Below are 22,347 nucleotides of genomic sequence, written 5' to 3' on the forward strand. Positions count from 1 at the left end.
TTTGGATTTTTCCCATCCCCAAGGCTTAGACCGAAATAGCTGCTCAGAAAATCCATAACTCATGTTTATAGATCACATTAGAGATTACCTATATATGTATTTTTATATATGTATTTGTTGACAAATTTTCACTACTACGAAAACCGTTTTTGTAAACGGGCAAAACGTATTTCCACAGACGATGGCATGGAAGAAAAGGTCTTTAAAAAACACAATTTTTGGATGCGGACACTTGAGCCGGCCACATGCGAAAAGGATAAATCACGAAAAAAATAAAATTCCAAAAATTGAAAATATACCCACCGCCGGTCCGCCATCGTCCTCCTGTCGCCGCTACCGTTGTCCTCATCCTCCAGCCATCGCTGTCGTTCTCAAGCCGCCGCTGACGCCGGTGGATCTGGGCAGGGAGGGCAGCGGCCGGCGGATCGGGGCGGGGGAGGGCTGCCGCCGGCAGATCGGGGCGGGGGAGGGCAGCCGCCGGCAGATCTGGGCTGGGGAGGGCCACCGCCGTGGCCTTCGCCCAGCGCCACTGCCAGAGTCTGCGTCGCGGGGTGGCATCGCTAGCTCCTGGCCGCCCACACTGCAGCGGAGCCTGCTCCCAGCACATCCTCATCGGCCGCGCTGCCCGCCGCTCCTGGCCGTGGATGCGGCGGTGGCGCCCGCTCCCGGTGCCTTCTCGTCGGCCTCGCCGCCCACGAAAGAAGTGAGAGAGGAGAGGAAGAGAAAGGCCTTGTTTAGTTGCCAAACATAAACTTTTCACCATGTCATGTCGAATATTTGGACACATGCATGGAGTATTACATATAGACAAAAAAAACTAATTACACAGATTACGTGTAAATTGTGAGACGAATCTTTTAAGCCTAATTGCGCCATGATTTGACATTGCGGTGCTACAGTAAACATTTGCTAATGATCGATTAAGTAGGCTTCATAAATTTGTCTCGCATTTTACGAGCAGAATGTGTAATTTGTTTTGTTATTAGACAACATTTAATACTTCAAACGTGTGTCCATATATCCGATGTGACACGCAAAAACTTTTCACCCCTAAAACAAACAGGGCCAAAGAGAGGGAGAGAACAGAATGAAAGAGAGATAGAGGTGAAGGAAGAGAGGGTGGAAAATATCAGAGGGGAGAGAGAGGAGAGGATGAAAGGTGAAAAATTTTGAAGCGTGAGGAGGAAAATTTTTTTGCTAGCGGACCCTTAAAAGATCTGCATGCAAAAATAAATTTTCGTATGCGGACCTTTAAGAGGCCCGCACGCGATAATAGGCTCATTTTTATTTGCAGCCCCTTAAGAGGCCCGTCTAAGAAAATAGATTTTTGCATGCGGGTCTCTTAAACAGTCGTATGTGAAAATGGAGGTCATTTTTGCAGACGCCGCCAAGGGTCCTCGTACAGAAAGTTTGTTGTTGTAGTTGTGAATTTCTTTCAAAAATTTGACAGTTATAAATTATAGTATAATCGTGGTGTAATTTTATTTTAACTTACATGCAATTATATTTGCACATGTAACTACAATATATCATGTGCAACCGGTAAATATTTACTCATGGATATACCCAATATATAAATACACATGTACTACAGGTATATGCAGCATATTAATTGAACACGGTGTGTGTTATAATATTCATATACACCGGCAACTAATACTTTTATTTTACATCATGAAACACGCGGATGGGATATAGAAGTAGATGGGGGTTTCAGAAGTGGGGTAGGATAGACAGATTTTAGTATTGTCTATAACAAACACACATAGATTTAGATTTAGTGATCAATGGATATGATAGTATAACATATCCAGCTAATAATTGGCTAGATATTTTTATTAACTTGGAAGCATCTAGTAAATATCCTGTTAGTATAGGTACATATATGTAAACATATCAGTAGCATTAGAACCCACTCGAGCACAACAGTAGCGATCCATGAGAACATCAGGATTGGGTATTTGCAAGCTAATACAGGTTTCTGACCAACGTACTTCTTGTCATCAACAAACTTCATAACTGGACGCGGCCGAATCCTTGTAATGTGCCACGCACTACTAGAAAAAATATTTTTTATGGCGGTACTCTATTTTTTTTAATGGCGGTTATATAAGAAATCTGTTTGTGAAATTGTAACTAAGAGATGGAGAGTTTAGGACCGCCAGTGAAAATGAATTGTCGCTAACATTTGCTTAAAGTCCGTTTGAAAAAATACCTATGTTTTTACAAGCGATCTCTTAAAAGACAGCCAGTCAAAAAACTGATTTTTGCTGGCGGTTACTAGGTAGCACCGTCCTTAAAAAAAATCCCCGCACATTAAAAAAAAATCACGTGCGCGTATCCCTAAAAAAAACCGCCGCCCACCTCCTTATCCATCCACGCGCTTCTCCTCCTTCTCCTTTTCTTCTGGTTCCTCTCCATCCAAATCCATCCACTACTCTCCTCTCCTCCTCCCACCCCACCGGCAGCGGCGGCTCACGTAGGCGGCGGCGGCGGCCCCGACGGCAGCACTCGGCGGCACGGGGCGGCGGGGGAGCGGGTGGCTCGGCTGCGGCACGGGATGGCGGTGCTTGGCCGCAGCGGCGCGCGGGAGGGGGTTGCTCAGCAGCGGCGCGGTGACGGGCGGCCGGCGAGCTGCGACGGCCCACGTCTCCTCTCCCTCTTCCCCCCCCCCCAGTCTCCCACCGGCCTTCCTTCGCTGCTGGCCGCCACGACAACGGGGGAGGCTGGATCCACCGCCGTGACGATGGGGGTGGCCAGATCCGCCACCGCGGCGATGGGGAGACCGGATCAGCCGCCGCAGTGACTGTGGACGCCGGATCTGCCGCCGCGACAATGGGGGAGGCCGGCGGGGAGGGCAGCGACGGTGACAGGAGGGTGGGTGCGGATCTGGTGGCAGCGTTGCTCGGGCTGTCCTCCACAACCGTGAAGGAGGTGGATCCGGCGGCGGCTGCCATGATGACAACGACGTCTACGCGACGACGACGGCAACCACGATAACGATGGCAGGGCTATTCCAACCCCCTCCCCTCTGCGGTTTGGAAGACCGTGGTGTGGGCTTCGGTAGGTGGCGGCCATGGTGAGGTGTCGCGACGGCAGCCGACGGTGCTTGTGGCTGTGGCGGCCGGCGGCACAGATTTTGAACATTTTTTTATACCCAAAATTGTTTTCACTGGCGGTCCATTTTATCTAGCCGCTTGCAAAAATGGTATTTTTGCTAGCGGTTGTCTTAGCATATCCACTTGCGAAACTCGATTTTGGCTGGCGACGAGCCGCCCGCCAGCGAAAACGCGATATTTTCACTGGACTTTACTCACTGGCAGCACCTCTGGCCAGCTGGCCGCCAGCGAAAATTATTTTTTGTAGTAGTCACAACAGTTCAGATTGGTTCACTAGCTCAGGATAGCTCATCTGTAACGGGCGGGAAGCCTTATCTGTGTCGGCGAGGGATACTGTCACGAACCAAAGGTCATTAATGTGAAAAGTCATATGTGTCGGGTCAGCCACCGTCATGGACGACCGTCATCCTTATCGGGCCTAAATAAAAGACCCAAACTCATCTATGACGGGTCATAGTTAAGACCCATCATGGATAAGAGTCATCCGTGATATTTCAAAGCTCCTACTTCCAACAACTGACTTTTTTGTCCCCAAGAGTGATGTCTAGCTAGCCGCCGATCTCGACCGGGTCGCTGCCATCGACTGGTCTACGGCTATGTTCTGAGCTTCGAGCGACAGCATCAGGTGTTGGCGTCAGAACCTGGCATCATCAATAGCCTCGCGCGTCGTCTTACTGGTGGTAAGCCCTTTTTCTCATTTATACTTTGTTTGGCCCAAATTCTTACTCGCAAAATGACGCTTTATTGCCTGCTGCCGGTTTACTGGATATGATGCAATGCTCACTAACATTCTACCTTCCTGCACAGTTATTATATCTTGACAACATACTCCCACCAACAGACGTTGGTCTCGATCTAGTGTTCACCCCTCGTATACACGTGTATACTAAGGAAATTGTCGATCGGCTGGTTAGTGCGGATCAGGAAGCTGGAGGGGATGGCACGCCCCCGTTTGGCAACCTCCCTGTAAGTGTTTCACATTCCTTCTTCCCCATTTTCCTTTCCATTAATAAAAATTCATGTGCTCACATACACTGGGGCCGGCGTACGCGGGTATTTTTAATGATCACTAAACTTGTACACTAAAACCCAATCATAAAGTTATCATGAGGGCTCTTGAACAATGCACTTGCATTTTCATTTCTGTATAGCTGTCAATGCACCCCTATTATCGTATATTCGTTGGTAATCCTGCCTATTCATTTTTTTTGTACTAACGCGCTGTTTGTACCTCGCAGCTGCGATCGTTGGAGAGCACTTACTATGCTATCAAGCAACCCGGCAAGGGGAAGGGGCCAATGGTTGAAGCCATCAGGGCGCCGGCGTACACCTTCCCAAATATGTCTGCCATCATTGGGCCACACCTAGGTGGGTTGCCTAATGAACAGAGGAGTAGCTTGCTAGAATCCATTGCCGAGTACGATAGGCAGGCGAAAGAGAGTGCAGTGGAGATCGAGCGCCATTTCAGGATAGTTGTTCAGAAGCAGCACATGCTATGTTAGCGTGTAATTGATGCGCCGCAAGCAAACAGAGCAGCAGCACCCCAACCCGTTGTGCCTCAGCCCGCCCGATGCCAAGAAGCCAGCCGGAGGCAAAGCAACGTGCAACCCACCGGCGCCGAAACCAATCCCAATGAAGAGATGAGCAGCAGCAATAGCAGCAGCAGCAGCATGGGTGCGTCGCTAAACCGAGTTTGCTTGATCAACACACAGATCACCCTAATGATCCCGCGCAAGTGAGCCGGCCCATGCATGCAAATTGTGCCCTACGTACCTCCTGTGCGTCAAGAGGTTGCAGATCAGGCCCAGTCTTGGATTGCTGACTCACCGGTTCAGACACAGCACACACCACCCCCCACGGACAGCGCACCCCTCACAACTGAGGAAGTTGCCGCTCAAGACAAGGCGCCTGACACCTGGAAGACACACTAGGCGTCGAGGCTGTGCGTGCGATTGGTATTGATCCGGTTGCTTCAACCGGCATTCATATGGAACATGCTACTAGTGCCGGTGAACAACAATCTCACCCGACGGAGGAAAACAACTGAGCTGCCCCACGCCGAAGATACCACGCGACGTAAGGAGAATTAGTTACCCATTATATCGTTATACGTACATCAGCAAAGTGATATCCTTGCAGTAACATTTCATTACTTCGCAGCCTCGCAATTTCTTTCCGTTGAGCTCACGCCGTCACCGTCACTTGTTCTACCGCTGGACACGGACATGACCGACGCACAAGTGAACGAGAAAATCAAGGAGATTTGCAAGCTCGAGGGGGCTCCTACATTGTCCGTGGTTGTATTCTCAAACATCCCATTCGTCGAGTTCACTTGTGCTTCATTGCATCAAATCATATTCTCATAGTTTGGGTTTCCTCTGGACATATTTTTTTTTGTCACCAACTTGAGCATGAGCACTTAGGGATTGTCTGCTTGGACAAACAGTACGCACCAAAAGTTTAATTCTGAGACAATATGTGAGGTGTTTTCTCCGGTTGCAAACTGCAGTAAGACAGTCATTTATTAACTACACTGATCAAGGAACCACTAAGCTAGTGGTTCAAATAAACAACCTCACTGGAAATCGATGAGCAATCAAGAAAATATCATTATGAGTAATGTCGAAACAAGATTTCGGCAATAATAAAAGGGGTGACTATCAAGCTAGGAAAGTGGATGGGTTTGGTGACAAGGAATTTTATTCAGGCTTAGGCCTTCTTATTAAAGAAGTAATACCCTACTCCTGTCCGGGGATGATTCCGCCGAGTGTGTTATTGATTGTATGATTGGGAGAAAAAAGAATCGTGCCCCAAGAGGCACACGGACCCTCCTTATATAGGGGAAGGGATCCATAATACAAGGTACAATCCATATCCTAACGGAATATGGGATTACAGATAAAATACAATCGTAGCCGACTAGGATCTCGGGTATTTTCTTGAGATACAAGTTTAGAATCTAACCCGAGTCCTCATAAATATATTCTATCTATATTTAGTACCATATATCCGACTAAAGTATAACTGTCATGCAGATATGGGGTATCCATAATCTCCACAGTAGCCCCCGAGACCTTCGCAGTTGACGAAACAACCTTCTCGAAACAAAAACCAGTAGTCCGAGTGCTTCAATTCAACTTGCTCCAGCTTGCCGAGTACTAAAAATCAAAAACTGTGAAGGGCGAAAATAAAACATGGTGCATCGAGTAGATGCACCTAATTAGGTGTAGCCCCCGACTATGTGATTAGTTGAAAAACTAAACATATAGTCAAGAACCGAGTGGTTTTATAGCGAAGCACACATGGTACTTAGTAAAATACCCAGCCGACTGCTTCTCAACTTGAATATATCAAGGACAAAAAAATACAAGAAGGGCCGAGTGACAAACACTCTAAAGACCCAAAAATAGATACATTTGGTAGGAATCCGAGGAAGAAACTCTTAAAATGATCCACCAAACATGACAGAAAAATCACGGTAATTAATGAGTCTAACAGCCTAGGCTGTGACCCTTACCATAACCAAGATAAGCATATAACATGCTAGGAGAATGACTACTAATAAACCAGTCATCTCAAATTAACCCAACAGCTCCTGTAGCCTAAAAAAGCTTACAAAAATGGTATAACACCTTTCTGTCGGGCACCTTTCATGTGCATCATAATAATTCCAAAGAATTATTGAATCGCGTTAAAAAGGATTTTAACAGCATCGGGCCGTGTCATTGTGAGCACATAATGCCAAAGCAAAAAGCGCATAAGTCCCTAGGGATCACAACGGGCCACGCTGAAAACATAATTGGGCTGAAGTACAGTACAAGCCTAGGCCCATTAGTACTCCCGATACCCTAAAAATACCGAAGTCCAAACGTCGCTTCGTCTTCCCCGCCGAGACTCTCGCCATTCCCTACTCCGTGCTACAGTACAGAACCGCGCCGACGAAGTTAGGGTTCATCAATCCGCTCCAATCCATCCTCAAAAACTTCACAAAATTTCTCCCCGTATCCACCGCTCCGATTCCCCATCTCTTTTCTGTCGTATCTCAAACTAAATCAAACCATCCAGTTCACATTCATGGCGGAAGAAAGAGAAAGCTTCGAGAGTCAGTGGGCACCCTCCAATGTGAAGGAAGACAATCTGAAGGAGATGGTGGCGCACGGCGTTCTTCCAGCAAAAGAGATCATCGGGTGGCGACCAGCATTTGGTGAGGCATTCCCGACCCCCGACACACACGAAATCGTGGTATTTGCTCATTTCTTCTACGGCGGATTTTCTCTTCCAACCTCAAGATTTTTCTGGGGCATTCTGAACTTCTACGGGATTAGCTTGCATCACTTGAATCCAAACTCCATAGTACATATTGCCAATTTTATCCACGCTTGCGAAGCTTTTCTAGGCATTAGGCCTCATTTCGCCTTGTTCCGCCGCATCTTCTTCCTCAAGCCCCAGCCAAACAAAAGCAAGCTGTGCGTTGTCGGGGGAGCTGGCTTCCAACTCAGAGGAACCTTGAGCCAAAAATATTTCTCCATGCCCTTCAAAACCTCAAACAAAGGCTGGCATGCGAACTGGTTCTATGTTCAGAATACTGAGCCCGCACTCCCCGAGTACTGCTGTCTTCCTCCGGTTTACCAGGACACATGGAACTCATTACCTATAGGAGATGAAGCTGCTCAGGCAGTAGAACTAATGGAGAGGATGATAAAGCTAAAAGAACAGGGTCTTCAAGGAGAGCAGATCACCCGGCACTTTATCAAGTGTCGGTTAGCTCCAATCAAAGAAAGATCCCGCACAGCTTTTGAGTTCGACAGCAAGCATGATCCAAATCGGGAAGATCCAGATTCTCTTGACTTTAAGGTCATGAAAGAAAGAGTGTACAAGATCTTCTCAAATGCTATTGTTGTCAGCTATTCACATCTGCTGCCTGTCGTGCCATTCAACGCATTCAACCCTCCTCCACCGGTATGCACTCAAACATTTCAACCTTCCTCAAGATATGATCTTGTCTTCCTGTTGAATCAATTAACAATGAAAGATATTGCACCCAGGAACTTGCTTTGATGAAGTCGGATCCCCCAATCGCCCAACGCCGATCTCCCCGCCACCAAACTGGGCAAGGGAGCGGAGGACCGAGAATTCGGTCCGAAACTCAACCAAGTGCTTCTGATCCAGTCGGCCAGTCAGACTCTCGAAAGAGGAAACTGGTTCTGAGTGACGACAAAGCCGATGATACTACCAGGAGGCCCAGAGACCGAGAGACAACCAAGAAACTACCAAAACAGGCTACTCCAAGGAAGAAAACATCCAGTCGCCCCACGCCAAAGATCAGGAAGTCTTCCAGGTACAACTCATACAACGATCTCTCTTGCATTGATGCGCATCCATTGCGGCAATAATACTGATAATCAAACTTGCAGGAAACCATCTGACATAGATCCGTCTGGGAAAGACTCTGACCCGACTAGCATGGACGCAAGTTCTTCCAAAGAAACCATGCCAACTACCGGGACCGTCCGGGTGACAATCAGTCGGCAACTGATAATGTAGAATCTGGCGATCAACCACCGACCGGAAATCAGTCGGCCGGAGCCGAAGCCGGAGTTAATCAGGAGCCCCCGACTGGGAACCAGTCGGACGCAGGGCCAAGCCAAGAGATTCCAGAAGTTGGAGCTCAAGTAGACAGCCTTCGCGGTCAAGACGCCAGCAATAACCAGAGATCTGGATCTCCTTTAAAGGCATCCGAATCCACTCGTCCTCGTCCAGAAATCATTACGGGTAAAATACTCTGTTTGAAACCATGTCGACCCAAATAACTCTGACCAATTGTCTAACCTCTGTCAGTGGATACATTAGGGCCAATGATCGGTGGTGAAGAAGAAATTCCCCGCATACAAGCAGCTGAGGATTCACGCCCTCCGATTCTGGTCAAGTGGTGGGATGACAACATGCAGCCTCAAGGGATCGTGATAAATAAGCAAAAAGAGGACGAAGAGTTATGCCTACTGAAGAAGGCACTTGGTCAGGCAACCTGTATTGTAAATGTAAGCCCTCTGGTACCTGATCTCAACCATCTTGTTTGCCTTTTAATTCATGCGCTAATTAAACTGTCTTGCAGAGGATTCATCTTAGGAACGAAGCTAAAACGGCAACCTTAGAGAAGCTAGTCCCTCATCTCGGGACCCTCGAAGCCACCAGGAATCTGCTGCACGAGACAAAAGAGCTTGCCAGGAAAAATGAGCATGATCTGAGGAATCGAATTGCTGAGCTCCAGGAATCCAATTTTGAGCTGAGTGGCTCATCAAAAGGTTTGCGCAAACTCTGCCCAATTGATTTGTGCTGTTATCTCTGTAATCCTGATTAACCGAAGTTAATGTAGTGCAAACTGCCAAGATATCTCAACTAGAGAAGCAAATCCAAATTCTGGAAAATGACAAGGCAGAACTGGCAAGACAAAGAGACCTGGCTTCAAAGGAAGTTGAAGGTATCAACAATCAATACCTCAAAAGCCATTATCCTCCATATGCTGACTTATTAATGTGAATCTGTCAATGCAGACCGCAAGATCAAATCTCAAGCTCAATTCGACGTCCTGGTTGGCAAGATCAAAAAACTTGAAGGAGCCTGGGATGAGGTTGCTAACGCTGCTGCCCCAATTGTTTAAGCGATGTTCCTCAATAACAACGACCTGAGTGCACTTGATGCTTCTGAAATTTTCGACAAGCTGAGAGTTGCTCCGGATATATATTTCAAGAACATCAAAGAAGCTGGAAGTATGGGAGCAAGTATGGCGTTGGCGATGACTAAATCCCTTTATCCGAGAGTTGATATTGACGCCATTGATGGCTTCGCAGACGGGACGAGTGAAGAAGCTGCTCTTGACCTCATCAGTGATGCGAAAAAAGCGGCTGACAAAATTGCTGCTGATGTAGTTGAGAGATTTCAGGACAACGATCTTCGACCGACTGGTCCTGAAAATTCTGATGATGAAAAGACTGATACTGATTAATGTACCGATAACTTTGATGATTAACGATGATGGAGGCACAATTTGTATAATACTGGTGAATTTATGCTGTGCTTGGTATCTTAGCTTAGCTCCTGATTTCTTAAAAGTTTTTGTCAAACCTTTTTGAGCCTAGAACCCGCAAAAGTTGTTAAAAAACTTTCAGTCCTCATTGACTAAGCCAAGAAATCAAACAGGGCAATGATACATCAAGTAAGCAAATTGAATTGATAAAAATCATACTCCATTATTATTATAGTAGCCCCCTGACTGAAAACTTCGAGGAAAAACTTAAAGTTAGCAGTCAAAGAGGAGAGATACAAACGAAATGCCTAAGTGTAAAATCGACGAAGGTGCTCAATATTCCAAGAATTGTTAATGATAGTACCATCTTCGCGCTTGAGTCGATAAGAACCAGGCCGAGTGACTTCAGCAATTATGAACAGTCCTTCCCATAAAGGAGATAATTTATGCCGATCCTGTGTTGTTTGAATTTTCCTCAGAACCAGGTCACCGACTAAAAAGGCTCGCGATCGGACATTCCGATTATGATAACGACGCAACCCTTGCAAATATCGAGTCGATTGAATTAAAGCTGCTTCTCGGGCTTCTTCTAGTCGGTTGATGTCGTCTACTCGGCCCTCTTCATAGCCCTCCTCGTTGAAGTTCCGAAATCGTAGTGATTCAAATTCCACTTCACTCGGCAACATTCCTTCTGCGCCATAAACCAAAAAGAACGGCGACTGGCCGGTAGCCCGACTAGGAGTAGTATGTAAAGACCAAAGTACAGACGGCAGCTGATCCAGCATAGGGGCGTAGTCGGTCGAAAACTCGTGCTTTGATCCCTTGCAGTATCATGCCGTTAGCGCGCTCAACTTGTCCGTTACTCATGGGGTGTGCCACGGAGGCATAACAAATTTTAATGCCGAAGTCTTCACAAAAGTCTTTAAATGCTCCGCCGGTGAATTGAGTGCCATTATCAATGATGATCCGTTTAGGTACCCCAAACCGATGCACAATATTGATGAAAAAATCTCTAGCTTTATCTGCTGTGATCGTGATGACTGGTTTAGCCTCAATCCACTTGGAGAATTTGTCGATAGCCACAAAGAGATGCGTGTAACCGCCGACTGCCCTTTTAAATGGGCCGACCATGTCAAGCTCCCAGACCGCAAACGGCCAGGACAACGGGATGGTTTGCAACTCTTGGGCTGGGAAATGAGTTTGTCTGGCAAAGAATTGACAACCTTCGCATGTCCGCACAATCTCGTTCGCATCAGACACCGCTGTAGGCCAGAAAAAACCTTGCTGGTAAGCTTTGCCGACGATGGTCCGTGCAGCAGCATGATTACCACAAATGCCGGAATGTATATCCTTCAACAATTGTCTCCCTTCCTCCAAACATACATAGCGCTGCAGTATTCCTGATGGACTTTTCTTGTATAGTTCAGCTTCGTGAATAATGTAAAGTCTGCTGCGCCTGGAAATCCGCTCGGCTTCATTTTTGTCTTGAGGGAGTTCTTGTTTGGTCAAAAATTCTATGAGAGGTTCTCTCCAGTCGGCTTCAATCATGCTTACGCTTTGAGTATCCATGGCTTCAGTTGTCTCTTTTCTGGGTACGGTTGGTTCGTAAAGATGTTCGACGAATACATCTGAAGGAGCTGCTTCCCGTTTTGAACCAAAATTGGCCAGTCTGTCGGCTGCCTCATTGTTATGTCGGAGGACATCAGTGAGCTCGAGTCCATCGAATTTGTCTTCCAACTTGCGTACCTCTTGTCGATAAGCAGTCATATTATCATCTAGACAAGACCACTCTTTCATGACTTGATTAACAACCAACTGAGAGTCTCCCCGGACGATTAATCGGCGAATGCTTAAAGAGATTGCAATCCTTAATCCATGGAGTAGCGCCTCGTATTCCGCCACGTTATGGGACGCAGAAAAATGTATCGACAATACGTAGCTCAATCTTTCTCCAGTCGGGGAAATTAAGACGACCCCAGCTCCAGTGCCTGTAAGCCTCTTCGACCCATCAAAATGCATAGTCCAATATTCCATCTTTTCCTCTGGCATGTCTTCTTGGCACTCGGTCCACTCGGCAAGGAAATCAGCTAAAGCTTGTGACTTGATCGAAGTTCGTGGTTTGAAAGATATGTCCAAAGACATCAATTCTAAGGCCCACTTCGCAATCCGTCCGTTTGCTTCGCGATTATCAAGTATATCCCCGAGTGGAAACGATGTGACCACCGTGACCGAGTGACTTTGAAAATAGTGAGATAATTTCCTGACAGTAATTAAGACACCATATAATAACTTTTGAACCTGAGGATACCTTGTCTTGGAGTCGGCTAAAACCTCGCTGACAAAATAGATTGGTCGTTGGACTTTTTGAATATGGCCTTCCTCTTCACGCTCGACAACCAGGACCGTACTCACAACCTGGGAGGTTGCCGACACATATAACAGTAGTGGCTCTTGTGGATGTGGCGAGGCCAAAACTGGTGGAGTGGTGAGGAGTTCCTTGAAGTCTTCGAAGGCTTTCTGTGCTTCGGGTCCCCACTGGAAATTGTCAGTCTTCTTCAGCAGCTTGAAGAAAGGCATCCCCCGCTCGCCGAGTCGTGAGACGAACCGGCTGAGCGCCACCATGCAACCAGTCAGCTTTTGGACGTCTTTTTGGGAGCTTGGCGGTTTCATGTTGAGGATGGCGTTGATTTTCTCCGGGTTGGCCTGTATGCCTCTCTAAGATACCATAAATCCGAGCAACTTCCCTGACGGTACTCCGAAGATGCACTTTTCCGGGTTTAGTTTCATCTTGAAAGCACGAATGCTTGTGAAAGTTTCTTCTAAATCCGCAATCAGGTCATCCTTCTGCTTGGCCTTGACGACTACATCATCAACATAGGCTTCAACATTGCGGCCGATCTGAGTTGAAAAACACCTTTGAATCATGCATTGATAGGTTGCTCCTGCGTTCTTCAATCCAAAGGGCATGGTGATGTAGCAGTAGGCCCCAAAGGGCGTAATAAACGAGGTCTCCAAGCAGTCGGATTCTTTTAGTCGGATCTGATGATATCCGGAGTAACAGTCCAAGAAGCTGAGTAGCTCGCAGCCGGCCGTTGAGTCAACCTCCTGGTCAATGCGAGGTAACCCAAAAGAGTCTTTGGGACAAGATTTGTTGAGGTCGGTATAATCGACACACATGCGCCATTGCCCTGTCTTTTTCCGAACCAGGACTGGGTTAGCCAGCCAATCGGGATGAAGGACTTCCTTTATGAAGCCTGCTGCTAACAGCTTGGTTAATTCCTCCTTAATCGCATCCTTCCTGTCTTGTGCAAAACGGCGGAGTCGTTGTTTGATGGGTTTGGTGTCTTCCTTAACATGTAAAGAGTACTCAATCACCTCTCTGGGTATACCAGGCATATCGGATGGTTTCCACACAAAAATATCTTTATTATTCTGAAGAAAGGTGATGAGCGCGCTTTCCTATTTACAATCTAACTCAGCGCCTATTACAGCAGTCTTATCAGGATCGGAGGGATCTAGGGGAATCTTTCTCGTCTTGGCATCACTTTCTTCGGTCTTCGTCAGCTTGGTTGCAGGCACTTCTCCCTCGCTTGTCGTGGTCGCAGCCAGTCGGATCTCTTCGCGAGCGAGAGTAATCTCGTGGGTTTGGGCCATCTCGCAGCTTTCTTTGTCACATGTGACAGCCTGCTTGATGTCGCTCCGTAGTGATATGACCCCTCGAGGACCAGGCATCTTCATCATCATGTAGGTGTAGTGTGGGACGGCCATAAATTTGGCTAAAGCCGGTCGTCCAAGTATAGCATGATATGCTGTCTCGAAATCGGCAACTTCGAAACAAACATTTTCTGTGCGAAAATTTTCCCGAGTGCCGAAGGTAACTGGAAGAGTGATCTGGCCGAGTGGTGTAGTTGACAATCCTGGGATAACACCGTGGAAGGGTGCATTACTCGGCATTAATTCCGTGCGAGGAATCTGCATATCGTCCAGGGTCTTAGCGAAAAGGATGTTGAGTGCGCTGCCACCATCGATGAGAGTCTGTCGAAGCTTGACATTGCGAACCACTGGGTCTAGTACCAGGGGGTACCGCCCTGGGTGGACCACTCGGTCGGGATGATCCGAGCGGTCAAACTTAATTGCTGTTTCTGACCACCGAAGATATTGGGGCGTGTTAGGCTGAACCGCATTGATCTCCCGTTCTGTTAGCTTCTGTTTTCTCTTGGATTCATAAGCCAGGGGTCCGCCGAAGATGTGATTAAGTTCTTTGCGATGATCTTGAAAACCAGTCGGGGCATCGTCTTCATCATCTTTCTTCTTTGATGTGCCCTGATCTCCGTCTGCAGGTTTGCGTGCGTTCTTGACGTATTGCTCCGCGAACTGTTTGTAGACGAAGCAATCTTTGGCCACGTGGTTGGAATTGGGATGATGCGGACATTGAGAGTTCATTATCTTGTCGAAGGTGTTGACGCGGGGACGTTGTCGGGAAGATTGAGAGGTGGTCGCCACAAGTTCTTCGGGCTTACGCTTGCGATCCTTGTGGTTGTTACTTCCACTCCCCCCTGCAGTCGGCGTGTCCTTCTTTGGCTTCCAAGTAGTGCCCGACTGTTTGGACGCGGTGATAGCATCTTCGGCTTTGGCATACTCGTTGGCTTTTTCGAACATCTGCTTAACCGTCCTGGGAGGTTTACGTCCGAACTTGCCGACTAGGTCCTCGTGGTGAATGCCTTTAGTGAAGGCGGCGATGATGACGTCGTCGGTGATGTCGGAGATCTTGTTGCGTTGTTCGGAGAAGCGTCGGATGTAATCTCGAAGGGATTCTCCAGACTTCTGAACGACGTTGTAGAGGTCAAACTGTGTGCCGGGGCGTTCAAAGGTGCCCTGGAAGTTGGCGATGAAGTGATCACGAAGTTCCGCCCATGATCCGATCGTGCCACGGGGTAGTCCGTGGAGCCAGGATCGGGCGGAGTCCGCTAGGGCCACAGGTAGATAGTTTTCCATGGCCTTGCTGTCTCCTCCTGCTGCGCGGATTGTGAGTCCGTAGACGGTGAGCCAAGACTCCGGATTGGTGGTGCCGTCATACTTCTCGATTCCAGTCGGTTTGAAGCCGACTGGCCAATCGACTCGACGCAGGTCATTAGTGAAGGCAGCTACTTCATCCACATCGTCGTCGTAGCGATTTGGTGAATGACGGTGACCTCGTGCTGCACGGCGCTGGTTGATCGTGTCGCGAAGGTCGACGGGACGCTGGCGAGGTGGAGAACGAGGCCGTTCAGCTCGGCGCTCCCTGTGATGTTCGGGAAGCGAGTGAACAGATCGTTCGTCGTGACCCCTGCTCCTGCGACTAGATCCTGTGCCGGTGACGCTGAGGCTTGGCTGATGATGAGGGACTCGGCTACCAGTCGGGGTGCGGGTGCTTGCGGAGTTGGCTGGAACCGAGGCAGCGATCATGGTCTTCGTCTGGTTCAGGATGTTGACAACATGATCGGCTTGGTTGAGTGCGTCTTCCTTGAGGAGGGTGTCGAGGAGAGTGATTGCTGCAACTGCGTTCTGCTAGGGGGTGCGAAAGACCACTGTCCCGTCGACGTCTTGTTGCCCAATGCGGATTCCAATGCGCGGTGCCGTCGATCTTCAGCCTCCTTTGCAATCCGTTCGCGATCTTGTTGCTCACGCTGTAGTCGTTCTCGCTCCTGTCGCTGTCGCTCTTCCTCCAGTCGGCGACGTTCAGCTTCTTGCCGTGCGCGATCTTGGTCCGCTTCTCGGGTTCGGCGCTGTTCTTCCGTTTCGTTGTCAGCCATGAATACGCCGAAGAATAGGGGCGTGTAGTTATCCTCGTAGCTGTCGTCGAAGTTGTCGAAGTCGCCGTGGTCGTAGTGGTAGCCGAAGTCGTCGTAGTCAAGGATCTCGGTTGGTCGAGAACTGACGCCGGGGGAGCTGAGGTAGCCATCCAACTCTTCCGTCGAGACTGTCCCAAGAGGTTGGAGTATAACACCAACCTCCCTGGATCTAGACTGGATCCGGGCCGATGCCGGAGCTCGCCTAGATCTCCGAGTGGGAGATGTTTTGGCTGTGAAGACGGCAGCCAAGTCATCAGGAAGTTTCATCAAGATTGAGGGATAGGACCCGTCGTCTTGATCTGATCGTGGAGGAATAGATTGGATCTCATCCGAGTGGCTTGAAACCGACTTAGGAGAGATGATCTTGGAGTAGGCCTCGGCCGAGTTCAGAATACCGAACGGCACGGGGACCTGGTTTCTCCCCGACTGGTTTGAATCCGAGTCAAGGGGAGAAATCTTGCCGAAGTCGTTGGTGATGAAGTTGAGGCTGCCGAACCGGAACGCCTGCCCTGGAGGGAAGGCGAAGTCGTCGATGCCAGAAACGGAGCCCATCGCACTTGGTCGGCGAGAACTTGACGCTTCCCCTACCTGGCGCGCCAACTGTCGAAACAAGATTTCGGCAATAATAAAAGGGGGTGACTATCAAGCTAGGAAAGTGGATGGGTTTGGTGACAAGGAATTTTATACTGGTTCAGGCCTTCTTATTAAAGAAGTAATACCCTACTCCTGTCCGGGGATGATTCCGCCGAGTGTGTTATTGATTGTATGATTGGGAGAAAAAAGAATCGTGCCCCAAGAGGCACACGGACCCTCCTTATATAGGGGAAGGGATCCGTAATACAAGGTACAATCCATATCCTAACGGAATATGGGATTACAGCAAACCTTTTCTTACCCAAGTTTGCAACTATCTGTCCTTTTGCTACATATCAAAGGAGCAGTCAACTCTTATATTGTGCTGTGCTTTGATGGTTCAAACAGCGATACACGGGTAGATGGCAGTTAAAATTATACTTTGTCCGCGATCGTCCTCTACTTTCTGTTAACATTTTTTCCCCTTACACAATTATTGTGTATTTTGGCAGCTTTTGGCCGAGACCATGCCGAACACCGATGACGTAAATTCAACGCCATGGTCTCTGCCAAAGCGGTTCATACAAGAGCCGGCAAGATTTGTTTCACCGGTGGTTGTTGGCCCCGGTATGCCGTCATCGGACGTGTCGCTTAGCATCCAGCTCAGGCACTTCTTACTGACCAATGGTGGTTGTATGGACAGGTTGGTGTTCATCATCACCTTGATGATGTGCATATGGTGCATCATATTTTTTCGCGGACCACCCATTTTTTTCCTTGCTTAGATTACGGGTTTACATGTTAATATTTCTGGTATGCCTGCAGCGTGAAACTGCTAGAGATCGACAGCTCTGTTGCGTATGGAAATGATGTGCTGGAATCGTTCTCCGACGGGAGCCTGACAGAGGGGCTTTTCATAGACGTGTTCAGCTTGATTCTATTCAAGGATGACATGAAGTACAGGCTAGATACTTATGGAAAAAGGATTTTCATTCCGACTTCCATATCGGTAACGTGAATATCGCCAATTTCTACTGTATTCCTTTTTTTCATACAGTGCAGCAACATGATTGTTTTTCTTTTCTTTTTTTTTTTTGCGAGATGTCACTCTTTTGGTTCACACCAACACATGGCCACACTTTTTTTTTTTTTGCAGTTTCTCCTGAACATTGATTTTATCAAACAAAATGGAAAGATACAAATTTTCCGCTGATGCTTTGGCCGGAAACTTGCGCGACTACATCCAGACTACATCCAGCATTGGTTAGTTATTAATTTTCGCATAATGACTAATGCCATGTCTACCTTTTCCCCTGCATCGAGCATCTTTTAAACCCAGCAATGCTATTGTAAGTTTCGTTTCTGTACTTCCAAACACTGAATGGACAGATAATGGTTCCTGTGCTCCACCACGATCACTGGTCTCTGTATACAATCAACATTGCACATAGGCTGGTTGACATAATGGATTCAAACAACTACACTTTGATCGGAGCACTGGTAAGCGACCACCACGGTGCGTTGGCCAAACGCATCGTCAAGCGTCTGAGCGATGCGCTGCAGGCGGTAGTGCCGAAGAGCTTCTGCAGGTTCGGCGGCTTTAGGAAGAACATGATGGAGTGCCCAAAAATGCAAATTTGCTCCAACGACTGCGCCTTCTATATCATGCGGTTCATGGAGGCTTACGACGGCAACAGGGAATCCATCAAGAATCTTTCCATCCCGGTAACTATAGCAATCACCCCCTTACATTTGTATACTGACTCATTCGTCGTTCATTTCCACACTATTCTGTACCAATTCACGTCCAACATGTGTTTTTCAGACCGACTCGGTGATTGTCCGGTCAAGCACCCTGCACCAGCTGATGTTCAGCGAGTACAACCAAGCCACGCCTCTCCATTCCGATATCTAGAAGTTCCGTGGAACCGATGTTATCGATCCTGCGGCCTAAAAAAACAGTCATGCTTTACCTTTTTGGAAAAACTTTTTCATTGGGATACATGATGTCTTTACCATAGCTTAGAACTAGTGTGGTCTCACTATATATGCTTCTTTTGGTGTTTGTCACTGTACATTTCAAATGCTACTGGTTAGTGTGCTGACCCCTTATAGAATGTCAAGGTTGGTGTATCCTGACATGTGTTTTTGCTTGGTATGCTTTATGACTATTGGTACCTGTCAACTTCAATCCACTAGTCTGAAAAACAAAAACCCTATTTTTTGTGTTTCCTCCTATTGGAGTCAACTTTTTAACTCGCCTAGCACAACCAATAAGGTCCTGACTTCGGCAAGGTACATTCAATGAATTCACCAGAGTCAACACACACAAGTTACTTTTTAACTGAACATGTATACCCCACTATCTAGGAGGAAAAAGAATCCGTTTTTCCACTGTGAGTAAAGTTAAAAATAACTCCTTTTTCATCCCGCCTAATGTTTTCAAACACTTCAAAGGTTATTACGTGAAGAGTCAAGCAATTGCCCAACAATGACGTAGCTTGCTTCACTGGAAGAACAGAATATTAGTTAAAAAATTACTCTCAAAAGCACAAATCAATCTTGCAGGCACGAACCCAATGATGAGTCAAAAAATAACTAGTTTCGCGTATAGGGGGCAACCTGTACATAATCCATCCAAGTTTACGAAGCATTAAGTTAAAGAATTACCCGCCATTCCCATCCTGACCATCGATCTGCTGAGATTAAATAAAAGGATTCAAGAAAATCTATGTATACTTACTCGTACGTGTGCCCGTAATAATAGTTAAAAAATAACTATTATTAGCAAACACACCAAAATTCTCCGTGGTGTATCCAAAAGCTAATATCGGCTAGAAGTAAAACTTTAACTATTATTGCCACAGGTAATATCAGTTAAAATTTAACTGGCATTCAAATCTACACCACGACGAGCTCATATTTGAGGATTTCACTACACTATAGTCTAATTACAACTCGTAATCTGACAGTAGCGTTTATTATCACCACAGCGTTTGTTACAAAAAAATTAGTTCGGTGAAAAAAAAGAAACGGCATGAGCATTTATCGGACAAATCGTTACCGTACAATTAACTCACGATTCCTTCTTTTCAAAATTAAACACCGCAAAACCGGACGTGCAACCCATGCAGATCCGTCATTATCGCCAAAGCATCCGTCCATAGCGAAACACTACACAAAATAAAAAAAATCATAAACCAAGCTAGCTGCCAGTTAGTGGTGGCACTCGGAGCACATCCTTCCAGGGGCGGCTCTTCCTTGCCTGCTCATGGCGTCGTCGGAGATCACCAGCTCCACATCATCTGCTCCGCTAGTCTCTCCTCAATCATCAACGGGTTGCCCTCCGGCGAGCCCTACACAACAACAATGCACCCCTATGCACCAAGCAGGAGACATTTGCTCTCGAGGGATGCCGCCGTGCTTGGATGACAACGACATTGCATCCCCCACGCCGAATAGGGTATACAGCCATGTAAGTTCCATTCCTTCAAACCCATTTTTTAGTTGTTATCATCTACGACGGCTACATTGCGATAGTTTTGCTCTAAACACACACTTTGTCCAACCACGTTTAATGTTTCTTTCTGTTGCTATTTTCGTATGACGAAACTAAGTATCCCACAAATCGTAGAATGAAGTGATGTTTCTATATGGTTACCACTTTTCATGACATACCTTCACTGTGACATTCTTTACCGAGAATCATTTCTTATCGCTTTCGATAGTTCCAAAAAAACTCAACGCCCAAGGCAGGACCAACTATATTGTGCAAACATCTAAGAGTGATAACCTCATACTATAAGTTAATTTATAGCTCTAAACCTAGCACTCGTGCTACGTACTTTCGATTTACTTTAAATAATTAGCTTCATGAAGAATCAAGTTATTTTTTTACTTTCACAATGATCCATACCCCCACGTGTTTGATTCTTTACCGAGAAGCATCTTTTATCGCTTTCAATAGTTAAAATGTAACTCAATTCCCATGCCAGGACCATCTATGTTTTATGAACATCTTATAACGATATATTCATGATATAGGTTAATTTATAACTGAGAATCTACCACTCTTGCTAGGTACTTTCGTTTATTCAAAGAATTAGTGACAAGAATACGCAAGTAATTTTTTAACTTGCACATTGCACATGACAGTACCACCGGCTTATCACACATCAGGAATACGCTAGCAAATGGCCACAAGCTATTTTTTAACTGGCACTCCACATGTCATATTCAGCAGCCACAATAAATTTTGAATGGTCTCAAAACTTTCATAATGTTTCAACTATTCATCATCCATTTAAGTATGAATTTTCTGTCTGTTATACAACAGGGTCCTTGCGTGCCACCGCACATGGTGCCCACCGAAGGTATGGCTTTCCCTACATACGATGATCCATACAACTTCTACAAGACATATGCATATCACGCTGGTTTGACATCAAGAAGAACCGCACGCACAAATCGATTCGCGAGGTGTGTTGTACGAGAGAGGGCAAGCATGTGTCGAAGGTTGCAGATTGTGATAGAGAACGGAAGAGACCATCCAAGAAAATGGGGTGCAAGGCTTATGTGAAGCTGAGGCACAACTATGACGGTGGTGTGCTCTCATTGGTACAGTATGATGTGGTCGAGCTAGAGCACAACCACCCTCTAACGCCATCCCCTTCGGCGGTAAAGCACATGCGTGCACATAAGAACCGTGATGACACGGTTATGAAGTTTGTGGACACAATGCAAGAAAGTCACGTGCCGCAAAGCTGTATCATGGGCATTCTATCTTATCTTCATGGAGGCCTGGACAAAATCCCGTTCACGACCCGCGACGTAGAGAACAGGTGAATCTTCAAAATAACCCCTTTTTTCCTTTTTTGTGATGTTGCTTTCCTGAAGTATTTATGGTGTTTTCTTGCATGGAGTCACACATGTTGATTTCAATTAGTTCTTTTTTAACTGAACGACGCAGGAAAGCAGCCAATGTCCGGAAGGAAAATGCAAACGACATCAACAAGCTGTTGGAGTTTTTCAACGAGTGCACGTTGCAAAACCCAAAGTTTTACTGGGACGCCCAGCTCGATGAAAATGGTGTCATTAAAAACTTGTTCTTGGAGTCATGCTAGCAGCCAAGCTGAATTTGCCGACTTTGGAGATGCGGTAATGTTCGACACCACGTACAAAACTAATATTTACGAAATGCCACTTGCAATGTTTGTTGGTGCAAACCACCACATGCAGAGCACACTCTTTGGATGTGTCTTGCTCAGAGACGAAAAGGCAGAGTCATTTGAGTGGTTATTCAACACCTTCAACAAGTGCATGGCGAACAAATTTTTGAATGGAACGAACAAATTGAACCAGACATGATGTTGTGCATCAATCAAACTTACAAACCTTATGAGTTTGAAACATCCTGGGATCAATTCTTAAAGAGGTATGATTTGGAGGGCTGTCCCATCATGAAAGCTTTATATGATATTGGGGAGAAGTAGGTGCCTGCATTCTTCAGGAAGGACTACTGTGGGAGGATGACATCCACGCAGCGCAGCGAGAGCATGAACAAGTTGGTGAAGCACAAGTTTGTTGACCACCAAACTACGCTCCACCGTTTTGCTAGGAGAATGTTGGAGGTTATAACTGATAGGAAGGAGAAGGAGGCTGCTGAAACAAGAGCATGCTCGGTTAGTGATATTCTGTACAGAGGGGATTCGTTATTACATCACTTTTATAATTCACCTAAACATTAACTCACACACAACTAATGACTTCTCTTTTGTGCAGGGAAAGCCAATGTTGGCTG

The 22,347-nt window shown here is 46.7% G+C and overlaps 2 protein-coding genes across 2 annotated transcripts; both read left to right on the plus strand.

Moving 5' to 3' along the window:
• Positions 1–17,074: 17,074 nt before the first annotated feature.
• LOC127776147 (uncharacterized) lies at positions 17,075–17,565 on the plus strand. Its single transcript, XM_052302495.1, has 2 exons — positions 17,075–17,250; positions 17,373–17,565. The coding sequence occupies exons 1-2, from the start codon at positions 17,075–17,077 to the stop codon at positions 17,563–17,565; spliced, it is 369 nt and encodes a 122-aa protein (XP_052158455.1).
• A 374-nt stretch (positions 17,566–17,939) lies between these two features.
• On the plus strand, positions 17,940–18,462 carry LOC127776146 (uncharacterized). Its single transcript, XM_052302494.1, has 2 exons — positions 17,940–18,272; positions 18,373–18,462. The coding sequence occupies exons 1-2, from the start codon at positions 17,940–17,942 to the stop codon at positions 18,460–18,462; spliced, it is 423 nt and encodes a 140-aa protein (XP_052158454.1).
• The last annotated feature ends 3,885 nt before the right edge of the window (positions 18,463–22,347 follow it).

This window comes from Oryza glaberrima, chromosome 6, assembly GCF_000147395.1.
Source record: "Oryza glaberrima chromosome 6, OglaRS2, whole genome shotgun sequence".
NCBI classification, from domain to species: Eukaryota; Viridiplantae; Streptophyta; class Magnoliopsida; order Poales; family Poaceae; genus Oryza; species Oryza glaberrima.

Bases quoted from the DNA above. Each gene is read 5' to 3' on its own strand.
- LOC127776147 (XM_052302495.1), top strand. From the start codon at position 17,075: ATGCCGAACACCGATGACGTAAATTCAACGCCATGGTCTCTGCCAAAG. The intron at 17,251-17,372 runs GTTGGTGTTCAT...GTATGCCTGCAG, and splicing joins AATGGTGGTTGTATGGACAG to CGTGAAACTGCTAGAGATCG.
- LOC127776146 (XM_052302494.1), top strand. From the start codon at position 17,940: ATGGTTCCTGTGCTCCACCACGATCACTGGTCTCTGTATACAATCAAC. The intron at 18,273-18,372 runs GTAACTATAGCA...TGTGTTTTTCAG, and splicing joins TCAAGAATCTTTCCATCCCG to ACCGACTCGGTGATTGTCCG.